General features: G+C 47.0%; 1 protein-coding gene across 6 annotated transcripts in view; it reads left to right on the plus strand.

Moving 5' to 3' along the window:
- Nucleotides 1-19,607, plus strand: part of LOC140424825 (ATP-dependent 6-phosphofructokinase, platelet type-like) — a 147,413-nt gene that overhangs the window by 80,873 nt on the left and 46,933 nt on the right. For all 6 annotated transcript variants that reach the window (XM_072508297.1, XM_072508299.1, XM_072508298.1 and 3 more), the window contains 5 exons: nt 593-685; nt 2,042-2,167; nt 2,855-2,919; nt 6,392-6,458; nt 14,558-14,704. In XM_072508297.1, coding sequence (XP_072364398.1) covers nt 593-685; nt 2,042-2,167; nt 2,855-2,919; nt 6,392-6,458; nt 14,558-14,704 — 498 coding nt within the window. The remainder of the gene's footprint in view (nt 1-592; nt 686-2,041; nt 2,168-2,854; nt 2,920-6,391; nt 6,459-14,557; nt 14,705-19,607) is intronic.

Raw genomic sequence — 19,607 nt, forward strand, 5'->3', positions numbered from 1 at the left:
TCCGGCCCCCTGTACCGACAACCCCCCCTATTACCAATAAGCTAAAACGCAGTCACATTGGCTACCTAAGTCAAGGTCATTTCTAAAGCCCACCCGTCATAACGCAGGATGTTCTGGACTTTATAGAAATTAAAATGGAGAAAAATAGGTAAAACAACTTTGACAGTAAACTGAAGGAAAGACAACAATAATTAATAGACTTTCATTATGAGGCAAGTGTTTTATCTAATGTCACCTCTCCTGGAAATGTGATATCTTCACTTTCAAGTGAAAATTGACTTTTGAGCTGTAATCTTGTAATCCTATTCCTATAAATCCAGCACATAAATCATCAAACTTTGTTCTGGTAACTGCAAACGGTTTAGATAATTTTAGTTATGGGGGTGTACCAAAATTAAGTCGAATGGACTGTGGTACTATAGTAGGCAAACGTTGCATATGTGGTTAACATTGGTGCAAGTGTGAAATACAAGCATGCAAATTGATTCCATTGAGTTCTCCTTCTCTTGTACTAGCCTTGTTAGCAGGCTTTGTCAGATTCATCTTTTAAGTCTATTACAGATAATTTTACATTCCCAACAATTTCTGACAGCTCGTAGTCAAACGGCTAGGCTTTGACACACGTGTGACTATCTTGGGGCATGTCCAACGAGGAGGCACACCTTCTGCATTCGATCGCATCCTGGTAAGTAAACAGATTTGTCTTTCTCAAACAAACTTGGGTATTTGACAGAGGCAGAATAATAAGTACTCCGGGACAAGAAGCCATTCAGCGCCTCAAACCTATTTTGGTAGTTTATGACTAATCTACATTTTAGCCCCATCTACCATTCCACCTATGGTTCCATAACCCTTAATCTTGCATTAAAAAAATCAAGCTTGTTGGCTCATCTGACCAAACCTCAACAACTCTTTGGAGGAGAGAGTTATAGAATTCCGCAACTCTTTGAATATGTTTTTCCTGGGAAGGTTACAATCTCTTGTTTCCTGACCAGAGGAAATAGTTTCTCTCTATCCACCTTATTTTCTCCTTTCATTGACTTTAAAACACTTCAGTTGAATCATCATTTGATCTCTTTTTCATAGGGGTTGCAATCCTAGCCAAGTACTGCTGACTAAGATCATGTTTGTTTAACACAATGCTTTTGACATTACAAAAGAGTGTGTCCTGCAAATCAACTATGGTGTTCCAGTTAAAAGTTGAGACAATCATACCATCGATTGGTTTCTTGATTGGCTCATCTGTTTTGTTCTTTCAGCCTTGGTGATATCCTGCACTAGTTGTTTTCTCAATAAAATCTAGTTGAGAAACCTCTTCATAATCATTCCTTGACTATCCGATTGTTTCAGTGGCGGTGCTGTAATCTCGGAGTATAGAATTCCTGTAGTGCTAAAGGAGGCCATTCGGACCATCGAGTATGCACCAACCCGCTGCAAGAGCACCCTACCTGGGTGATGTGAGGCATCAGTGCTAACCACTGTGCCAACCTACCCCCCCCCCCTTAAGAAGTGAGAAGGCTGTCATCTAAACAGACTTCTGGACTATCTATTTGTGCACCTTAGCTGTTCACAGATTCTGATTCACAATGATGCGACACAATGAAGGAAGCCATTCAGACAATCTTCTTTTTAGCGTACCTTCACACACTTTGGTTTCCCCTTTGGGAAATGGTGGGAAAGTGGTGGAAGAATTCCCAAGCTGATTATCGGCCCTTTGAACTGCATTATGAATGCTCCTTCCATGGCCAACAAGTCCTGGCGTTGGACTTGAACATGGAGCTCCTGGTCCAAAGGCCGGGACACTACCATTATGCCACAAGATCGCCCATTATTCAGCCCATAATGCCTATCTTTGAAATATCCAACCAGCCCAATTACCCTGCCTTTTTTCCCCATGAGTTACTCCTGCAGATTCCCTCCATTCAAAAGTAATTTATTAACTGTTGTGTAGTTCAGATTTCCTGAGGATGTTAAAAAGTGCTTTATTGCTGCAAGTTCTTTTTTGAAGCACTCCTGCTTTTGTGCATGTTCTGTGACCTAGGCCAGTAGAATGGGAGTAGAGGCTGTGGTTGCCTTGCTAGAAGCTTCAGAAGAGACTCCAGCCTGTGTTGTGTCGCTGTCTGGGAACCAGGCCATTCGAGTTCCCCTACTAGAGTGCGTACAGATGGTAAGTAGTGAATATGAGCCAATAGCACTGTCATTAAGCAGGATAAGGCCATGCAAGGTGATTTAAAAAAAAAAAAAATTAATATTGCAAGAACAGCTCGGGTTACAAGGTAAAGTTTTTTTTAAAGCTTTAGGTCTCAAATTTTTTTAATTTATGCTTCAATTGTTTCATCAGCAGATGTTTGCTGTCTTGATGTCATTGAAATCTGAATACTTGATGAATATTTTATATGTAGCAGAATTAATTCTAGGAATCATTTATAGGCAACTTCTCACATTTACAATCCGTAATCAAAAAAACAACAAAAGTACAGCACAGGAACAGGCCCTACAGCCCTTCAAGCCTGTGCTGATCATGATGCCCTAACTTTATTTTTTTTAAAAATCCTTCTGCCCTTACTCGGTCCGTATCCCTCTGTTTCCCCTCTATTCATGTCCATCCAAATGCGTCTTAAATGTTCCTCTTGCAGTGCATTCCAGGCACCCACCACTCTCCGAGTGAAAAACGTACCCTGCACATCTCCCTTAAACTTTTCCCTTCTTGCCTTGAACCTGCCCCTGCTTTGGAATGTTTAACCAGATTAAAGGCGCTATATAAATGCAAGTTCTAGTTGTAAATGGAGATTGTAATCTCAGTAGTTTGGAATTTGCAACTGTCACATTTTATTTCCTTAAAATGCTATTTTAGACTCAGGAAGTACAAAAGGCCATGGAGGAAAGAAAGTTTGCTGAAGCAGTGAAACTGCGAGGCAGGTAAGACTCCGTTGAAAAATTAGGCTCATTAGCGACCTTTTTTGGGGGTACTGTGCTCCCGTACACTTGTGGATTGTACAGATGTCATATTGGGAAAGATGTTAATGCACATGCGGTGAAAGTTTGCTGAAAGAATGCAGAACTGGCAGATCATGACATCAATCACTGTGAGAAGCTGATATAGCTCCAGCCCTGCTGTTTTGAAGTTCAACACTCCAGCTAACCTCTTCTCTTAATCTCTCACAGTTGAGCATGTATTCAGCAGCAGGAAGAGCCCCTCCACCTGAGCTACGTTCGGGTTATTTGCTGGTTGATTTCTTTTGGCTGTTTTTATGATTCTACAAGTGCTTGTAGGTTTCTCTTGTAGGTTTTTGCAACATGAGGCAGAGAGTGGCAGAGAGCTTGTGTTCACTTCAAGGCTTCTTTTGCTCCTGATACTGGCATACTATTGAGTGCTCGCCTTCAAACACAGCCTGACTTGTAGAATAAGCAGAGGCTATGCAGAGGAGGACAATCTCTGGAAGAGGAAAGGGTCAAGGGCTCTCTGAAAATACTTCTACCTAAACCTGCATGATGACCAATGCAAGAGATGTCCATATTTCAGAGTTTGCATCCTCACTGTAATCTGCCACCAGCTACAGCTAAAACCTCAAAGCTGGACCTGGACCTCATTGCCAGCGGCTGTGAAGGAGACCTTCAAACATCTGTCTCTTTCCAGGCAGGCAACATGGGTGTGGCTCCAGCAGCAATTTAATGTGTGTGTGGTCTTTAGACTTTTGAGCTCGCCTATATGTCAAATCTATCTTAAAGTGAGGGTGCCCCTTGTTCCAAGGAGGAAGTTGTCCCTTGTTCCAAGGCATGCAATACCCGATTGAGGGACCTGGTATTGAGCAGGAGAGTGATCCCTGCCCTTGCTGTCAATATCCTCTCCCATATCGCTCATTCTGCCATCGCTCACCCCTGCCTCATTCCATCTGCGATCCTCAGCCTTGGGTGGATGCAGTACCACCTTCCCAGTGGAACTGTCATCAGTGAGGGGCTGCCGGCCTCTGGCCGGTCGTGGTCAGTGGACGGGATTTCTGCATCAGGGGAACTTGATCCCAGGAAAGGCCTACCATTATCCGGTCAAGTGCCTGAGTGGCACTTAATTCATCCGACCTTCCCTAAAAATGGTGATGCAGGGTCCACCTTCAGCTGTCGTCCACCTTCAGCTGTCAGGCGAGACCCATGTCACCTCCATTAAATACTGTTCAATAAAAATGAATCTGTTCAGTTGTTTATTTTCTTCAATGCCAGTTCTTAATTCCTCAATACATCCTTCCAAGGTCAAAGACCCTCCCAGTCTTCATCTCGTAGGCTCTCTGTGAATTGCATTTTATCACATACATTTTATTCGACATGAGTATTGTCAATAAAAATGTTCATTTGAGTCTGTTGAAAACTTTGCAAGCATGCAATATTCATACCGTTTACTCAGGTGGAATGATTTCTTTTCATGTACTAAGTGATCTTTTTGAGCTGCACGCAGAATACTTTCCACTGTCCCTCGGTACACGTGACAATAAACCAATCCAAAGCCGTAATCTTTCATTAGTGTTTACTGGTTAATTACAATATAATATGTTGAGGGGAAAATACACATTTTAAATTTAAAAAGGTGACATCAGGGGCGAAATTCTCCCGAAACGGCGCGATGTCCGCCGACTGGCACCCAAAACGGCGCCAATCAGACGGGCATCGCGCCGTCCCAAAGGTGCGGAATGCTCCGCATCTTTGGGGGCCGAGCCCCAACATTGAGGGGCTAGGCCGACGCAGGAAGAATTTCCGCCCCGCCAGCTGGCGGAAACGGCCTTTGTTGCCCCGTCAGCTGGCGCGGAAATGTCGGGGCGGCGCATGCGCGGGAGCGTCAGCGGCCGCTGAAAGTTTCCCACGCATGCGCAGTGGAGGGAGTCTCTTCCGCCTCCGTCATGGTGGAGACCATGGCGGAGGCGGAAGGGAAAGAGTGCCCCCACGGCACAGGCCTGTCTGCGGATCGGTGGGCCCCGATCGTGGGCCAGGCCACCGTGGGGGCACCCCCCGGGGTCAGATCGCCCCGCGCCCCCCCCCCCAGGACCCCGGAGCCCGCCCACGCCGCCTTGTCCCGCTGTTCAAAAGGTGGTTTAATCCACACCGGCGGGACAGGCAATTTATCGGCGGGACTTTGGCCCATCCGGGCCGGAGAATCCAGCGGGGGGGCCCGCCAACCGGCACGGCCTGATTCCCGCCCCCGCCGAATATCCGGTACCGGAGACTTCAGCAACCGGCGGGGGCGAGATTCACGGCAGCCCCCGGCGATTCTCCAACCCGGCGGTGGGTCGGAGAATGACGCTCCATGTTCCACATGTAAGCTGACAAACACCCAGTTCCACTTCATCTCACCATTTTACTCAGCCCCTCTACTGCCTGTATGCTGTCAGACTGCTTGTTTGAAATCCAGTACAAGGATTTATAGAATCATAGAATTTACTTTGCAGAAGGAGGCCATTTGGCCCATTGAGTCTGCACCGGCTCTTGGAAAGAGCACCCTACCCAAGCCCACACTTCCACCCTATTCCCATAACCCAGTAATCCTACCCAAGACTAAGGGCAATTTTTGGACATTAAGGGCAATTTAGCATGGCCAATCCACCTAACCTGCACATCTTTGGACTGTGGGAGGAAACCGGAGCACCCGGAGGAAACCCACGCACACACGGGGAGAACGTGCAGACTCCGCACAGACAATGACCCAAGCCGGAATCGAACCTGGGACCCTGGAGCTGTGAAGCAATTGCGTAAGCACTATGCTACCATGCTGCCCAATAGAAAGAATTTCTTTCTATTAAAAATGGGAAGATCTAAACCACTGTTTTCTGTCACCACCACCGCACCCTATTCCATTGCCATGAAATACCTCACCACAAATTCGATTGCCCTTCTCAGTCGCACACCCATGGCTGAACCAGACTGCACACAATTCTGGCATTCTCTCTGAAGCTGAGATTGTCTCCCAAACCTACGTCCTGTACATCAGGCAGACTAGCAGTTTACACCTCTGGACCATTCATAGAATCTTATAAAGTAAAAACATTCTTAAGACTGGACAGTAAGGTCTGAGTTATAATGAATAGTACGAAAATAAAACAAAATAGCACTTGAATAAAATTCAATGGATCTGCCAGCTCATAGTTGGCCTAGATTTAATTTTAATCTATTTATGTAAGTGCTTGGTTGCATTAAACCTATATTGGGAAATGTGCCTTCTATTTTTTAATTAGATTAAGCATTATCCATATTCAAGAAAAGTATTTCTCCTCATTCTGCTAGTATAATGCTGTTTTAATTTACAATACAATGTATGTAGTTGACACCAATGATGTTGAATAACCTTTCATATCTAGTCTGGAGATAGGAGTCTAGTCTGTGCTTACTTTTTTATCATTTCTATCTGCAGGAGTTTTGAGAACAATTTAAACACTTACAAGTCATTGTCACACAAACCAAAAGAAGAGCAGCCTCCTGTAAGTCCATATTGAATTGAGAATCACTGTTACACATGATTGCTATTTCTAAAAGCCAGCAAAAACTCCAGAGAATAGTAATTTGAAGCTGTACACACTTGTGGAAGGCCTCTGCTTTATGCTACAGTGTAAGACAGGTAAAGCAGCAGCCCATTTTATGTCTCTACCAATTTTCATCACCAGTGGGCTCAATGGAAATAGGAGTTGGGACTGATGTAAAATAAACTGACCAGCTGCTCGTCTATTTTACAATTCGCGCGCACATTGTCGAGATCTGCCCCACCATTTTTTCCACCTGTAATGTTATCATTTTTGGTGGGAATCAATTTGATGTTTTAGCCGACTATGTTGACTAGCTGATATATCTGCAATCCTCGTAATCTGCTGTACAGCTGCAACACCATGTGAGTATGGCAGGGTGACACAGTGGATAGCGCTGCTGTCTCACAATGCCAGGGACCCAGATTTAATTCCAACCCTTGGGTGACTGCCTATGTGGAATTTGCACGTGTCTGCATAGGTTTTCTCCGGTTTCCTCCCACAGTTCAAAGATGTGTGGGTTAGATGGACTGGCCGTGCTAAATTGCCCCTTAGTGTTCAAAAGTTAGGTTGAGTTACGGAGTTCTGCACTGTAGGGATTCTATGCCGCATGAGCTTCTGTGACAAATCTGAGCTTGCTTGACTTCAATCTGAGCTTCCATTGCAGTACTCAGATAGTGGGAGGCTGCAGATTATGCTGGACTGTAGTTAAGACAGCGATCAACAGATGACCTACTTAGCTAGGACTAAACACACACCCTCAAATTATCAATATACCAGGGAATCTCCTGCAATCAAAACAATGTTCTATTAGCCATCTATATGTAAACAAGTAAATGGTAAGAAGAGTGGTGACCTCACTTTTACGATACCCTAATTACAGCTTTAGTAGAGACACTGCCTGCGCGCATTTTAAACCGGAATTATTAATATCATTACTACCACAGATAGAGTACAGTATATCTCACAATTTCTTACATTCATCAAAGGAACACTAGGCTAGGCAGTGGCACACAGACAATAAGCATTTAGGGAATGCACACATCATCCACAGCCGTTCTGCTCCAGTGATGCAACCACCATCTCCTCCAGAGCGATGGACATGCAGCCATGCCTGTCATCTGCCATTGAAGTGCTGATACCTCTGGTCATGTGCACCTTGCCCTGCCAGGGAGAGAAAAGTGTCGGGGACTGTGGTGCAATATTTTTGGATGATGGGACTTTCACGATTGAATAGCTGGCCATATGTTCAAGCTGTTAGATGTGGGTGTAACTGCGCATGAGGCAGGTATGGGGGTCGAGAGGATAGAGGTGGAGGAGCCTCAACCTTTGCAATTATCTAGATGGTTTTGAGGTTTTGCAGCTTGTATGAGTGAGAGAGGTGTCCGCAGGATGAATGAGAATACTGACCATGGCAGTGGTACTGACCATTCGCTGGTGGTGAAAACCATTCATACGGAGATGAGGTGGGTGGGGTAAAGGTAGTAGTAGTAGGGGTCAGCTCTGTAGCCAAGAGCACAAGTCCAATAGGCTGTGTTGTCTGCCTGATGTCATGGGTTCAGGACATCTGCTCAGGTCTGGAGAGGAACTTTCAGTGGAAGAGGGCGGATCTAGTGTGGCTAAATGTAGGATAAATAAAATTAGGGAGCTAAATGTGTGGCTCAAACAAATGGGGCATAATTGGACAAAGATTTGAAGAATAAGGGCGCGATGTACCTGAATGAGAACAGAGTCCTGTAGTGCGAGATTAGCCAGGTATTTCCCGGTGCTTGGAACGCCATGAAATGCCCCACTATCTAACGCCCATTTGGGTAGATCGGGAGCCGAGGCCACACCTCACCCTGTTTTCTGCACTGAGGAGTTCCTCATCAAAACTCCTCAGTGCAGCGAGAGATCGGGACACCATATCCTGGGAGGCCCCCAAGAGTGCCGTTTGTGTGAACCAGTACTGAACAGCACCATCTGAGGTCGCCGAGATAAAGGGGATAGATACCAACACCTCGGTTACCTCGGGGAAAGGCATATTATAGTGAGACTAGTTGTCTTGTTTTAATATGCAGATTTGCCAAAAAGTGTTCCTGTCCACAATGTGCGAAATTCACATCATGACGCCTCGTGATATCACGTTCGATATCGTGAGGCTTAGCGCGCCAGGTAGATCCCAGAAGCGCCAGCTACCGTCCATGTTGCGCTGCGCCGTGCCGACTTTTGGGCACAACTTGGTCGGTTGATCACACCCTAAGTGGCGAAAATGTGAAGTTGTCTACTTTGGCAGGAAGAATAGAAAAGCAGTATGTTATTTGAAAGGGGAGAGACTGCAGAGCTCTGCCATTCAGAGGAGTCTGTGTCCTGTTAAATGAATCATGAATAATGTGGGATGCAGATACAGAAAATGGTTAAGAAAGCAAATGGATGTTGGAAAGGATTCTCCAGTGGTAGGAATCCCGTTGGCCCAGTGAATCGGGCATCAGGCCGAAAGCGGGTTTCACACCCAGCGTGAAACCCGTTGCAAGTCTCCGAACTGGCTCCGCTGGTCCGGGGAGTTTCCTGACAACCCCGCCCAGACACGGCGGGACATGCAAATAGCTAATTGGAGCTGTTCTGACTGTAATTTATGGGCAGGACGCCTGATTCACCTTCCACCTGGGAAGCCCGAGCCCCCCCCCCCCCCCCCCACCACCTCCCTCCCCAACAGCGAGAGTCCTGCTGGCATGAAGTGGTGCATGCCGGGTGAAACGGTGACCTGGCGGCTTGCATTCTGAGGAGAGGAAAGGGGGTGAGTCCTCTCCCTGCAAATGCCTCCATGGTGCCAGGGGGTATCCTTCATGGGAAGTGGTGGTCGGGGGCTTTTGCTGGGCTTGAGGGGCTCGGGTCAGGCGTCTTTCTTGGAATGGGGCCCATTTGGTTGCTCTTCCCATCTGCAGCCTTTAAACCCTTTAAACAGTCCATCAGGATCTCAAAAATATAGCTCTGTGATAATAAAGTGAAAGTGTTCCCATCGGTCCCCCTAAACCCTTTTTAACAGCCTAAGATTTGTGAGGTGAAGGTGAAAATATTCCCTTTAATGTGGTGGAAACTTTTGAAGTGTTTTTTTTTTTGCTGTCGATTTCACTGCCCTATATCCTTTTCTAGCCTGTTTGTATGCCTATAAGCCTAAAAGCTTTGAACTGCATTGTTTATATTCAATTTCATAGACTATTACTTTTTAATTGACAGTTCCAAGCAGTTTCAAAGGATTGCTTATTTATATAGCTCTGCAGGGATCAGTGGAGCAGTTGTTTTTCTAACCAGTGTTGTTAAAGAAGCTGTCTCTTTGTTCTCAAGGGTTTTCAGGTGCTGAGAACAAAGAGACAGCCTCGGTTTAAAAAAACTGCAGTTCAAAAAGCAGCTGCTCAAAAGAGGAAGTACTTGAGAGTTAATGGATCTCTGAGAGAGCTATATATATATATATATATATATATATATAAACAATGGTAATCCATCCTTTTAAACTGCCTGGACCTGTCAATCAAAAGGCTTTGAAAAGGCAACTTAAATGTAAACAACACCGTTCAAAGCTTTTAGACTTCTAAGCTCGCAGAAAGGCTTCAATGAGTTAAAGGGCAATGAAAATGACTGAAAAAACCATTTCAAAGGTTTTCACTACTTTCATGGGAATACTTTTTCCTTCACCTCACAGATCTTTGAACTTGGCATGCTGACAGACAATTTAAAGAGTTTAAGGCTGCATTTGGGAAGACTTTCACTTTATTCTCATAACTTTAACATTGATATGCTGAAAGACAGTTTTTAAAGGTATTAAAGGCTGCAGATGGGAAGACCAGCCAAACGGCCTCCATCCCTGCAAAAGCCCCCCTCCTCTCCGCACCGTAAAGGCAAGTGTAGGGAGGGTACTCACCCCTGGCCACCCCTCAAGAATGCAACTCACCACATCCCCATTTCTCAGGATTTTCACCGATTTATACCAGCGTGACTCATAGTTGGGGGTGTCTGGCGCATCACAGGAGGCAAGCGAACTGGGTGACCTGCCTGATAATGCATTCAAATCACTGCTAATGAGTTATTTACATGTTCCTGCTGGGTCTGGGTAGAAATATCACCAGGGTTGGCAGGAATCTAGTCAGTGCCAGCAAAGTGGGCTGGAAGACTCGCTAACCAATTTGACGCCCGATTTTTTTGTGTCTCTTCCTCTTCCCCCCCACACCGATTCACCGGGCCATCAGGATTCCTGTCACTGGCTGGCAGTCGTGAAGAGCCCCCCCCCCTCCCCATGGTCTTCAAATGGGAGAACTGTGGCCCTCATCGCCACACAGCAGTGCAGGCGGGGTTATTAAATATGTTCAAAGCTGAGTTCGATAGAGTTTTGCTGAACATGAGAGTCAAGGGTTATGGAAGTAGGCAGAAAAGTGGAGTTACGTTCACAACCAGATTAGCCAGGATATTCTCAAGGATATTAGCAGACTCAATGGGCCGAATGGCCTACTCCTCATCCTTCTACTTGTGTTGAACTACTGCAGCTGTACAGAGAGTGAAGCCAAACTATGAATATTGGGTGAGATTTGTGATTGATGGAGATTGTTGCTATACGAGTATTGGGTGTGTGGCGGTGCCCTGCTCAGTGGCTGAGGCTAGTGTTGTAGTTGATTGGTATGGCACTTGAAGGTGCATTCACTTACTGCCCATGTGAGGTCATTGAAATTTGTGGCACTACCTCAGGCCCTTGGGATTGGCTCCTGGCATTAACTGCGGTGGCAATCTGATTCCCTCTGATTTTTCAGTGTTTGTCAGGCGAATCTGCTGCCCCCCATGGATAGTTTGCATTTCACTTACCTCTCGACCTCCTCCAATGCATTTGGGAACCAGCTGTCTGCCATGTTGTGCCATTACTGAGCAATCCCCATTTCAAAACTACTTTTCCAGTGACTTCCAGCATCTGCTGCAGCTTCAGTGAACCATCCCTTTAAAAGAGAGCGGCCAGCTTGAAGTCATAGAATCATAGAATTCCTACAGAGCAGAAAGAGGCTATTTGGCCGATCGAGTCGGCTCCAACCCTTCGAAGGATCACCCTATCAAGGCCCAATTCCCTACCTTATCCCTGCAACCCCACCCAACTTTTGGACACTTGGGGTCAATTTAACATAGTCAGCACATCTTTGGACTGTGGGAGGAAATTGTAGCACCCTGAGGTAACCCACGCAGACACGGGGAGAATGTACAAATGCACACAGACAGTCACTCAAGGCCGGAATTGAACTCTGCTTCCTGGAGCTGTGAGACAGAAGTGCTGACTACTGTGCCACCGTGCCGTCCTAGCCTTATGCAAATGTAAGGTTAATTGTACAGGGATAGAATTGAAATGTCAAGACTGTGGGCGTCATTCTCCGACCCCCCGCCGGGTTGGAGAATCGCCGGGGGCTGCCGTGAATCCCGCCCCTGCCGGTTGCCGAAGTCTCCAGTACCGGATATTCGGCGGGGGCGGGAATCGGGCCGCGCCGGTTGGCGGGCCCCCCCACTGGATTCTCCAGCCCGGATGGGCCGAAGTCCTGCCGATAAAGTGCCTGTCCCACCAGCGTGGATTAAACCACCTTTTGAACGGCGGGACAAGGCGGCGTGGGCGGGCTCCGGGGTCCTGGGGGGTGCCCCCACGGTGGCCTGGCCCGCGATCGGGGCCCACCGATCTGGGGGCGGGCCTGTGCTGTGGGGGCACTCTTTCCCTTCCGCCTCCGCCACGGTCTCCACCATGGCGGAGGCGGAAGAGACTCCCTCCACCGCGTTGACGCTCCCGCGCATGCGCCGCCCCGATATGTCATTTCCGCGCCAGCTGGCGGGGCAACAAAGGCCGTTTCCGCCAGCTAGCGGGGCGGAAATCCCTCCGGCGTCGGCCTCCATGTTGGGGCTCGGCCCCCAAAGATGCGGAGCATTCCGCACCTTTGGGGCGGCGCGATGCCCGTCTGATTGGCGCCGTTTTGGGCGCCAGTCTGCGGACATCGCGCCGTTTGGGGAGAATTTCACCCCTCATGCTAAACTTGTACTGAACCTTGAGTACTGTGTACCGTTCTGATCACTTATAGAACATAGAACATAGAAAATACAGCACAGAACAGGCCCTTCGGCCCACGATGTTGTGCCGAACCTTTGTCCGAGATTGATCATAGATTATCATTGAATTTACAGTGCAGAAGGAGGCCATTCGGCCCCCCGAGTCTGCACCGGCTCTTGGAAAGAGCACCATACCCAAACTCAACACCTCCACCCAACACCAAGGGCAATTTGGACATTAAGGGCAATTTATCATTGGCCAATTCACCTAACCCGCACATCTTTGGACTGTGGGAGGAAACCGGAGCACCCGGAGGAAACCCACGCAGACACGGGGAGGACGTGCAGACTCCGCACAGACAATGACCCAAGCCGGAATCGAACCTGGGACCATGGAGCTGTGAAGCAATTGCGTTATCCACAATGCTACCGTGCTGCCCTTAAGAACAAATAAATCTACACTATATAATTTTACCGTCATCCATGTGCCTATCCAATAGCTGCTTGAAGGTCCCTAATGTTTCCGACTCAACTACTTCCACAGGCAGTGCATTCCATGCCCCCACTACTCTCTGGGTAAAGAACCTACCTCTGATATCCCTCCTATATCTTCCACCTTTCACCTTAAATTTATGTCCCCTTGTAATGGTGTGTTCCACCCGGGGAAAAAGTCTCTGACTGTCTACTCTATCTATTCCCCTGATCATCTTATAAACCTCTATCAAGTCGCCCCTCATCCTTCTCCGCTCTAATGAGAAAAGGCCTAGCACCCTCAACCTTTCCTCGTAAGACCTACTCTCCATTCCAGGCAACATCCTGGTAAATCTTCTTTGCACCTTTTCCAGAGCTTCCACATCCTTCCTAAAATGAGGCGACCAGAACTGTACACAGTACTCCAAATGTGGCCTTACCAAAGTATTGTACAGCTGCATCATCACCTCACAGCTCTTAAATTCAATCCCTCTGTTAATGAACGCGAGCACACCATAGGCCTTCTTCACAGCTCCATCCACCTGAGTGGCAACTTTCAAAGATGTATGAACATAGACCCCAAGATCTCTCTGCTCCTCCACATTGCCAAGAACTCTACCGTTAACCCTATATTCCGCATTCATATTTGTCCTTCCAAAATGGACAACCTCACACTTAGGTTATATAAAAGACACTGGAGAGAGTGCAAAAAAAGATCTTCAAGGATGTCACCAGAAATATGGGGTTTATCTAGCGAGATAAATTAAACGGGCTCTTTTTTCTGTTCCCACCCCTGTCCAACACCGGCATCTCCGCATCATTTTTTCTGTTGAAAAGGGAAGGCTGATAGATATAATAATTGGGGTCTTTAAAATTATGAAAGATTGTGGGTAGAGTGGACAAAGAATTTTCCCACTTGTGGAGAAGAACAAATCTAGAGGCCATCAATAATTCACTCTCTAAGACATCAAATGAAATTTAAAAAGAAACCTCCCAACCCAGAAAGTGGTTAGAATGCGAATCGCGCTTCCCCATGAGGCAAATAGCACAGATGCATTTAAGAGGAAGTTTGATGAGTACATGAGGATGGAAAGAATAGATAAGTTGATGGGATTCGGGGCGGCATGGTGGTGCAGTGGTTAGCACTGCTGCCTCACAGCACTCAAGACATGAGTTCGGTCACGGCCCCGGGTCACTGTCCGTGGGGAGTTTGCACATTCTCCCCGTGTCTGCGTAGGTCCCATCCCCCCCAAACCCGAAGATGTGCAGTGTAAATACATTGGCCATGCTAAATTGCCCCTTAATTGGAAAAATAATTAATTGGGTACTCTAAATTTTTTTAAAAACTTGATGGGGTTCAATGAAGAAGGTTGAGAGTAGGCTTCTTTGTCTGGCATGGATCTGTTTCTGTCCTATAAATACTTCATAATATGTTATAATGGTTTTCTGAAATGCTTGAATACACCAAATCACCTTGTGTGCTATCCTGTGAATGGATATCCAAAAATCTAACCTCACCTCTTGTTCTTTCCTTCTCCTTTTAACCTCAGAGCAATTTCAATGTGGCAATCCTTAACGTGGGTGCCCCAGCGGCTGGTATGAATGCGGCTGTTCGCTCTGCAGTGAGAACTGGCATTGCCCAAGGTCACACGATGTTCGCAATAACTGATGGGTTTGATGGTTTTATAAAAGGGCAGGTGAGTTACCCAATTGTCTAAATTATGTAAGTCGCTTGCTGTTTCCTCTACCTGAAATGGATATTGGCAATATTTTGAAAGAAAGAATGTGGAAAAAATAATTGTTGTGCATACATTCCAAAGAGGAATGAATTGCACAATTTGTGGAATCTCCCATTTTTGCGGAGTTTGTAAACTTGACTGTGTACAAGAAAGGTTTGGAACTATCATGGGGATAAAACAGCAATATACCTATTCAGCTCCAGATATTGCAGTCATATCTTGTCAAAATAACTGTACCAAAAGAAGCAGCTCGTTCCATCATAATACAATGATAGTAATATGTTTACGGTAATACTGTTTTGTACATTTGTAAAGTTATACGGAGTACCCACACATTGGGCATGTGCCTGAGTGTCATTTTTATCAGAACTAAATCTTAACATTGCTGAACATTTGGCAGCACGGTAGCATAGTGGTTAGCACAGTTGCTTCACAGTTCCAGGGTCCCAGGTTCGATTCCCGTCTTGTGTCAGTGTCTGTGTGGAGTCTGCACGTTCTCCCTGTGTGTCCGTGGGTTTCCTCCGGGTGCTCCGGTTTCCTCCCACAGTCCAAAGATGTGCAGGTTAGGTGGATTGGCCATTCTAAATTGCCTTTAGTGTCCAAAAAGGTTAAGTGAGGTCACTGAGTTACAGGGATAAAGAGGATAGGGTGGAGGCGTGGGGCTTAAGTAGGGTGCTCTTTCCAAGGGTGGGTGCAGACCCGATGGGCTAAATGGCCTCCTTCTGCACTGTAAATTCTATGAATCTATGAATGCCATGCCACTCTTCTTATAATGCTCCATTGTTTGATGGATGTAGAAATTGTGATATATTATATTTTATATTTGTGACAGTAACGTTATTAAAGCCTGGGTTAAGGTATATATTTGTTGCAGCAATGTTATTAAAGAACCTAGATTAAGGTACCCAGACGGTGTGTCTGCTAATGTGTAATTAAGAAGGTGTAAAAAGTGAGGTCATGATTGATTCTAATTATTTTGTTGTTTACATATAGAGGGCTAATGGGATATTGTTATGATTGCTAGAGAGCAGCTAGTTTGAGGGGTTGTATTTAGTTCTAGCTAAGCAGGTCACGTGATATCTTAGTGGGATACAGATGATGTAATTAATGGGAGGAGCCAGGTCTGTCTGTAGTTTGGCAGTTTGCCATAGGATTTGAGTCTGACAAGACAGCAATGATTTTAAGTTGAAAAGCAGTTTTGCCAAATGCTGTTAGGTTGATCAGAAGTGTATTCTTTCTGCTCCTGAAAGGGTCTCTCTCTCTCCAAAGGTCTCTACACAACTAAATAAGCAACCTGTTAACTTTATTTATAAGGAGCATTTAAACTGTATTGTGTTGCTTAATTGGAGTTAGTCGCAGGTACAGATAGTTTAATTCTCCCTTTTGTTTAAGAGCCATTTAACTGATAATTGCAAAGCTATTTTCTTTGATAATGTGGTTAATTCTGTGTTTAATTAAAGCTTGCTTTAATATAAAAGATACTTGTTGGTCAGAGTCATCGCTCCTGGGCTGAAGTAGCCTCTCCTCAGTTTAACAAGTTAAAATAAATTATTTGGGGTTTTTTCCAGTTTCCTAACATGTTGGGGCCTTGTCCCGTATCCTAACAACTGAAACATGGTAACCCAGCTGCATAACCATTTCACTTTGCTAATTCTCTCACTACCTTCAAGAACCACATTACAACCCATGTTTCTTTTAAGATATTGAGGCCTTTTTCTCCAGCTTCAAACCATTTAATTTTATACATTGCTCAAGTAAAAGCACAATTATAATATGGAGTAAGCATAGTGGCAATTAAATTAAAATTAACTGTTGATGCAATTGTCTTTGGGTATAGATCAAAGAGTATTACGATTTTTGAGGATCCTGGATTCATATTAACATTTCTGTGCTACGATTGAAACTACCTCATTACTCAGATGACTTGCAATTGATAAATTGGTCCTGCTTTTACCATAACATCAGGTTGTTATCTAGACAGTAGAAGTTTAGATCCATCAAAGATGCTTAAAACATAAAGCACTGAAATGGTCTGCATCATTTGTGGATGCCTAACAACCATGATTATACCTGGATCGATATGCTTGTAAGCAGAGATGGGCTTTCTAACCTGACAGCCCAGGCCCACTTCTCTGACATGAAAATACGACAGGCAGTCTCTTCCAAGGCAAAAACGGGATAGCTGAGTCGCAAAATACCCATTTCCTTGGCAAATATTCGACAGTTAGTTTGCTTCCCTCTCTTGCAGCACTTAAATTTGTGCATTTTAGGGGGGAATATTGGTGCTGCACACAAAATTAGGTACTATCGGAATAGTTGAGAATGGGTTTGTACATCCATTGCTGATCTGAAGTATTTGTGGGAGGGGATCAATCAGCCGATACTGTTACTTCTGTGTATCAGTATTGTACAAGAATTGGTTTCTCCACCATCTCTGTCATACTTGTGGGGGTGGAAAAAGTGGAGTTTTGAAGAAATCTTACATAAATAATTGATTTATTCTTTCATGGTATGTAGGCATCGCTGGCAATGCCACCATTTGTTGCCCGTCTGAAATTCCCCTTGAACTGAGTGTCTTGCAAGGCCATCGTAGCGGGCAGTTGAGTCAACTACATTGGTACGGCTCAGAGTCACATGTCGGCCAGACCAGCTAATGATGGCAGATTACCTTCCCTGAAGGACGTTAGTGAACCAGATGGGTTTTTATGATTTTTAATTCCACACAAATATGCAATTTAGTCTTTATGCCAATTTTACACACAGACAATGAATACAGTGAGGTCTGATTTTCCATGCCATGAGTCCAATTTCACTCTTGTTAAGTTCTGACTTCACTTCCATGCTATTTATTGTGTTCAAATCCCCTTAGAGTAACTAGTGATGGGAAATGCATAACGTCCGTGCCAGTGTCGCCAACATTCCAAGAGCAAAGTGAAAAGAAACATGTCACTGAGCATAAACTAATATTGAATTAACAATCTCACTTAAAAAGCTGCAAGATTACCTGGTACAAGAGTGCCAATTCACACTGATGCAGAATAGCTGGCTGACGTGAGAGTTGAGGTGCATTCTTGGAATAGAACAAGAGGGAGCTTTACTGTGTCCCTGACCATATTCGAGCAGGGTGTTCCAAACTCCGATACTTCCAAACTCCGATACTGACAGTGTATATTTTATAGAATGCCAAACATGTCACAGTATTGAGAATTTAAATTCATTACTAGTTTGAACAGGAAGACTGTCATTAGGATACAGATTGTTTTAGGTGAAATTGGCAGTTTGCCTATAGTGAGCCTAAAATAAGGGGCGAAATTCTCCGTTATCGGCGGAAAGTCCGCCGATCGGCGCAAAAAACGGCGCAAATCCGACTTGCGTCACGTCGGAAAAATGGGTCAATAGTCTCCGCCCCGAAATGGGCTAGCAGCGACGTAACAGGATCCGCGCTTGCGCAGTGGTTCACGCCGTGCAGCGTCATACGCGCTGCACGGCGTGACGGCTCATAAGGCCGCGCTGCTCCCCCACACCCGACCGCAACACCCGACTGGAAGGCTGGCCGTCGCTCAGCCCCGAGGTTCGAGTCACGCGATGTGGAGGCGCTCCTGGACGCGGTGGAGCAGAGGAGGGACGCCCTGTATCCCGGGCACGGCCGCAGAGTTGCCCCACGCCACAGCCGGCGTCTGTGGAGGGAAGTGGCAGAGGCCGTCGCCGCTGTGGCCCTGACACCACGGACAGGCACCCAGTGCCACAAGAAGGTGAATGACCTCGTCAGAGCAGGCAGGGTGAGCCTCCCCCATATCCCCCCCTCCCCCATATCATCCATATCCCCCCTCCCCCATATCCCCCCCTCCTCCATATCCCCCTCCCCATATCCCCCCTCCCCCATATCCCCCCTTCCCCCCTTCCCCATATACCCCTTCCCCCATATACCCCTTCCCCCATATCCCCCCTTCCCCCATATCCCCCCTTCCCCCATATCCCCCCTCCCCCATATCACCCCCTCCCCCATATCACCCCCTCCCCCATATCACCCCCTCCCCCATATCACCCCCTCCCCCATATCACCCCCTCCCCCATATCACCCCCCTCCCCCATATCACCCCCTCCCCCATATCACCCCCTCCCCCATATCACCCCCTCCCCCATATCACCCCCTCCCCCATATCACCCCCTCCCCCATATCACCCCCTCCCCCATATCACCCCCTCCCCCATATCCCCCCCCCTCCCCCATATCCCCCCCTCCCCCATATCCCCCCCTCCCCCATATCCCCCCCCTCCCCCATATCCCCCCCTCCCCCATATCCCCCCCTCCCCCATATCCCCCCCTCCCCCATATCCCCCCCTCCCCCATATCCCCCCCTCCCCCATATCCCCCCCTCCCCCATATCCCCCCCTCCCCCATATCCCCCCCTCCCCCATATCCCCCCTCCCCCATATCCCCCCTCCCCCATATCCCCCCCTCCCCCATATCCCCCCTCCCCCATATCCCCCCCTCCCCCATATCCCCCCTCCCCCATATCCCCCCCTCCCCCATATCCCCCCTCCCCCATAACCCCCTCCCCCATAACCCCCCCTCCCCCATAACCCCCCCTCCCCCATAACCCCCCCTCCCCCATATCCCCCCCCTCCCCCATATCCCCCCCTCCCCCATATCCCCCCTCCCCCATATCCCCCCCTCCCCCATAACCCCCCCTCCCCCATATCCCCCCTCCCCCATATCCCCCCTCCCCCATATCCCCCCTCCCCCATATCCCCCCCTCCCCATACCCCCCCTCCCCCATATCCCCCCTCCCCCATATCCCCCCCCTCCCCCATATCCCCCCCTCCCCCATATCCCCCCCTCCCCCATATCCCCCCCTCCC

Source organism: Scyliorhinus torazame, chromosome 6, assembly GCF_047496885.1.
Source record: "Scyliorhinus torazame isolate Kashiwa2021f chromosome 6, sScyTor2.1, whole genome shotgun sequence".
Taxonomy (NCBI): Eukaryota; Metazoa; Chordata; class Chondrichthyes; order Carcharhiniformes; family Scyliorhinidae; genus Scyliorhinus; species Scyliorhinus torazame.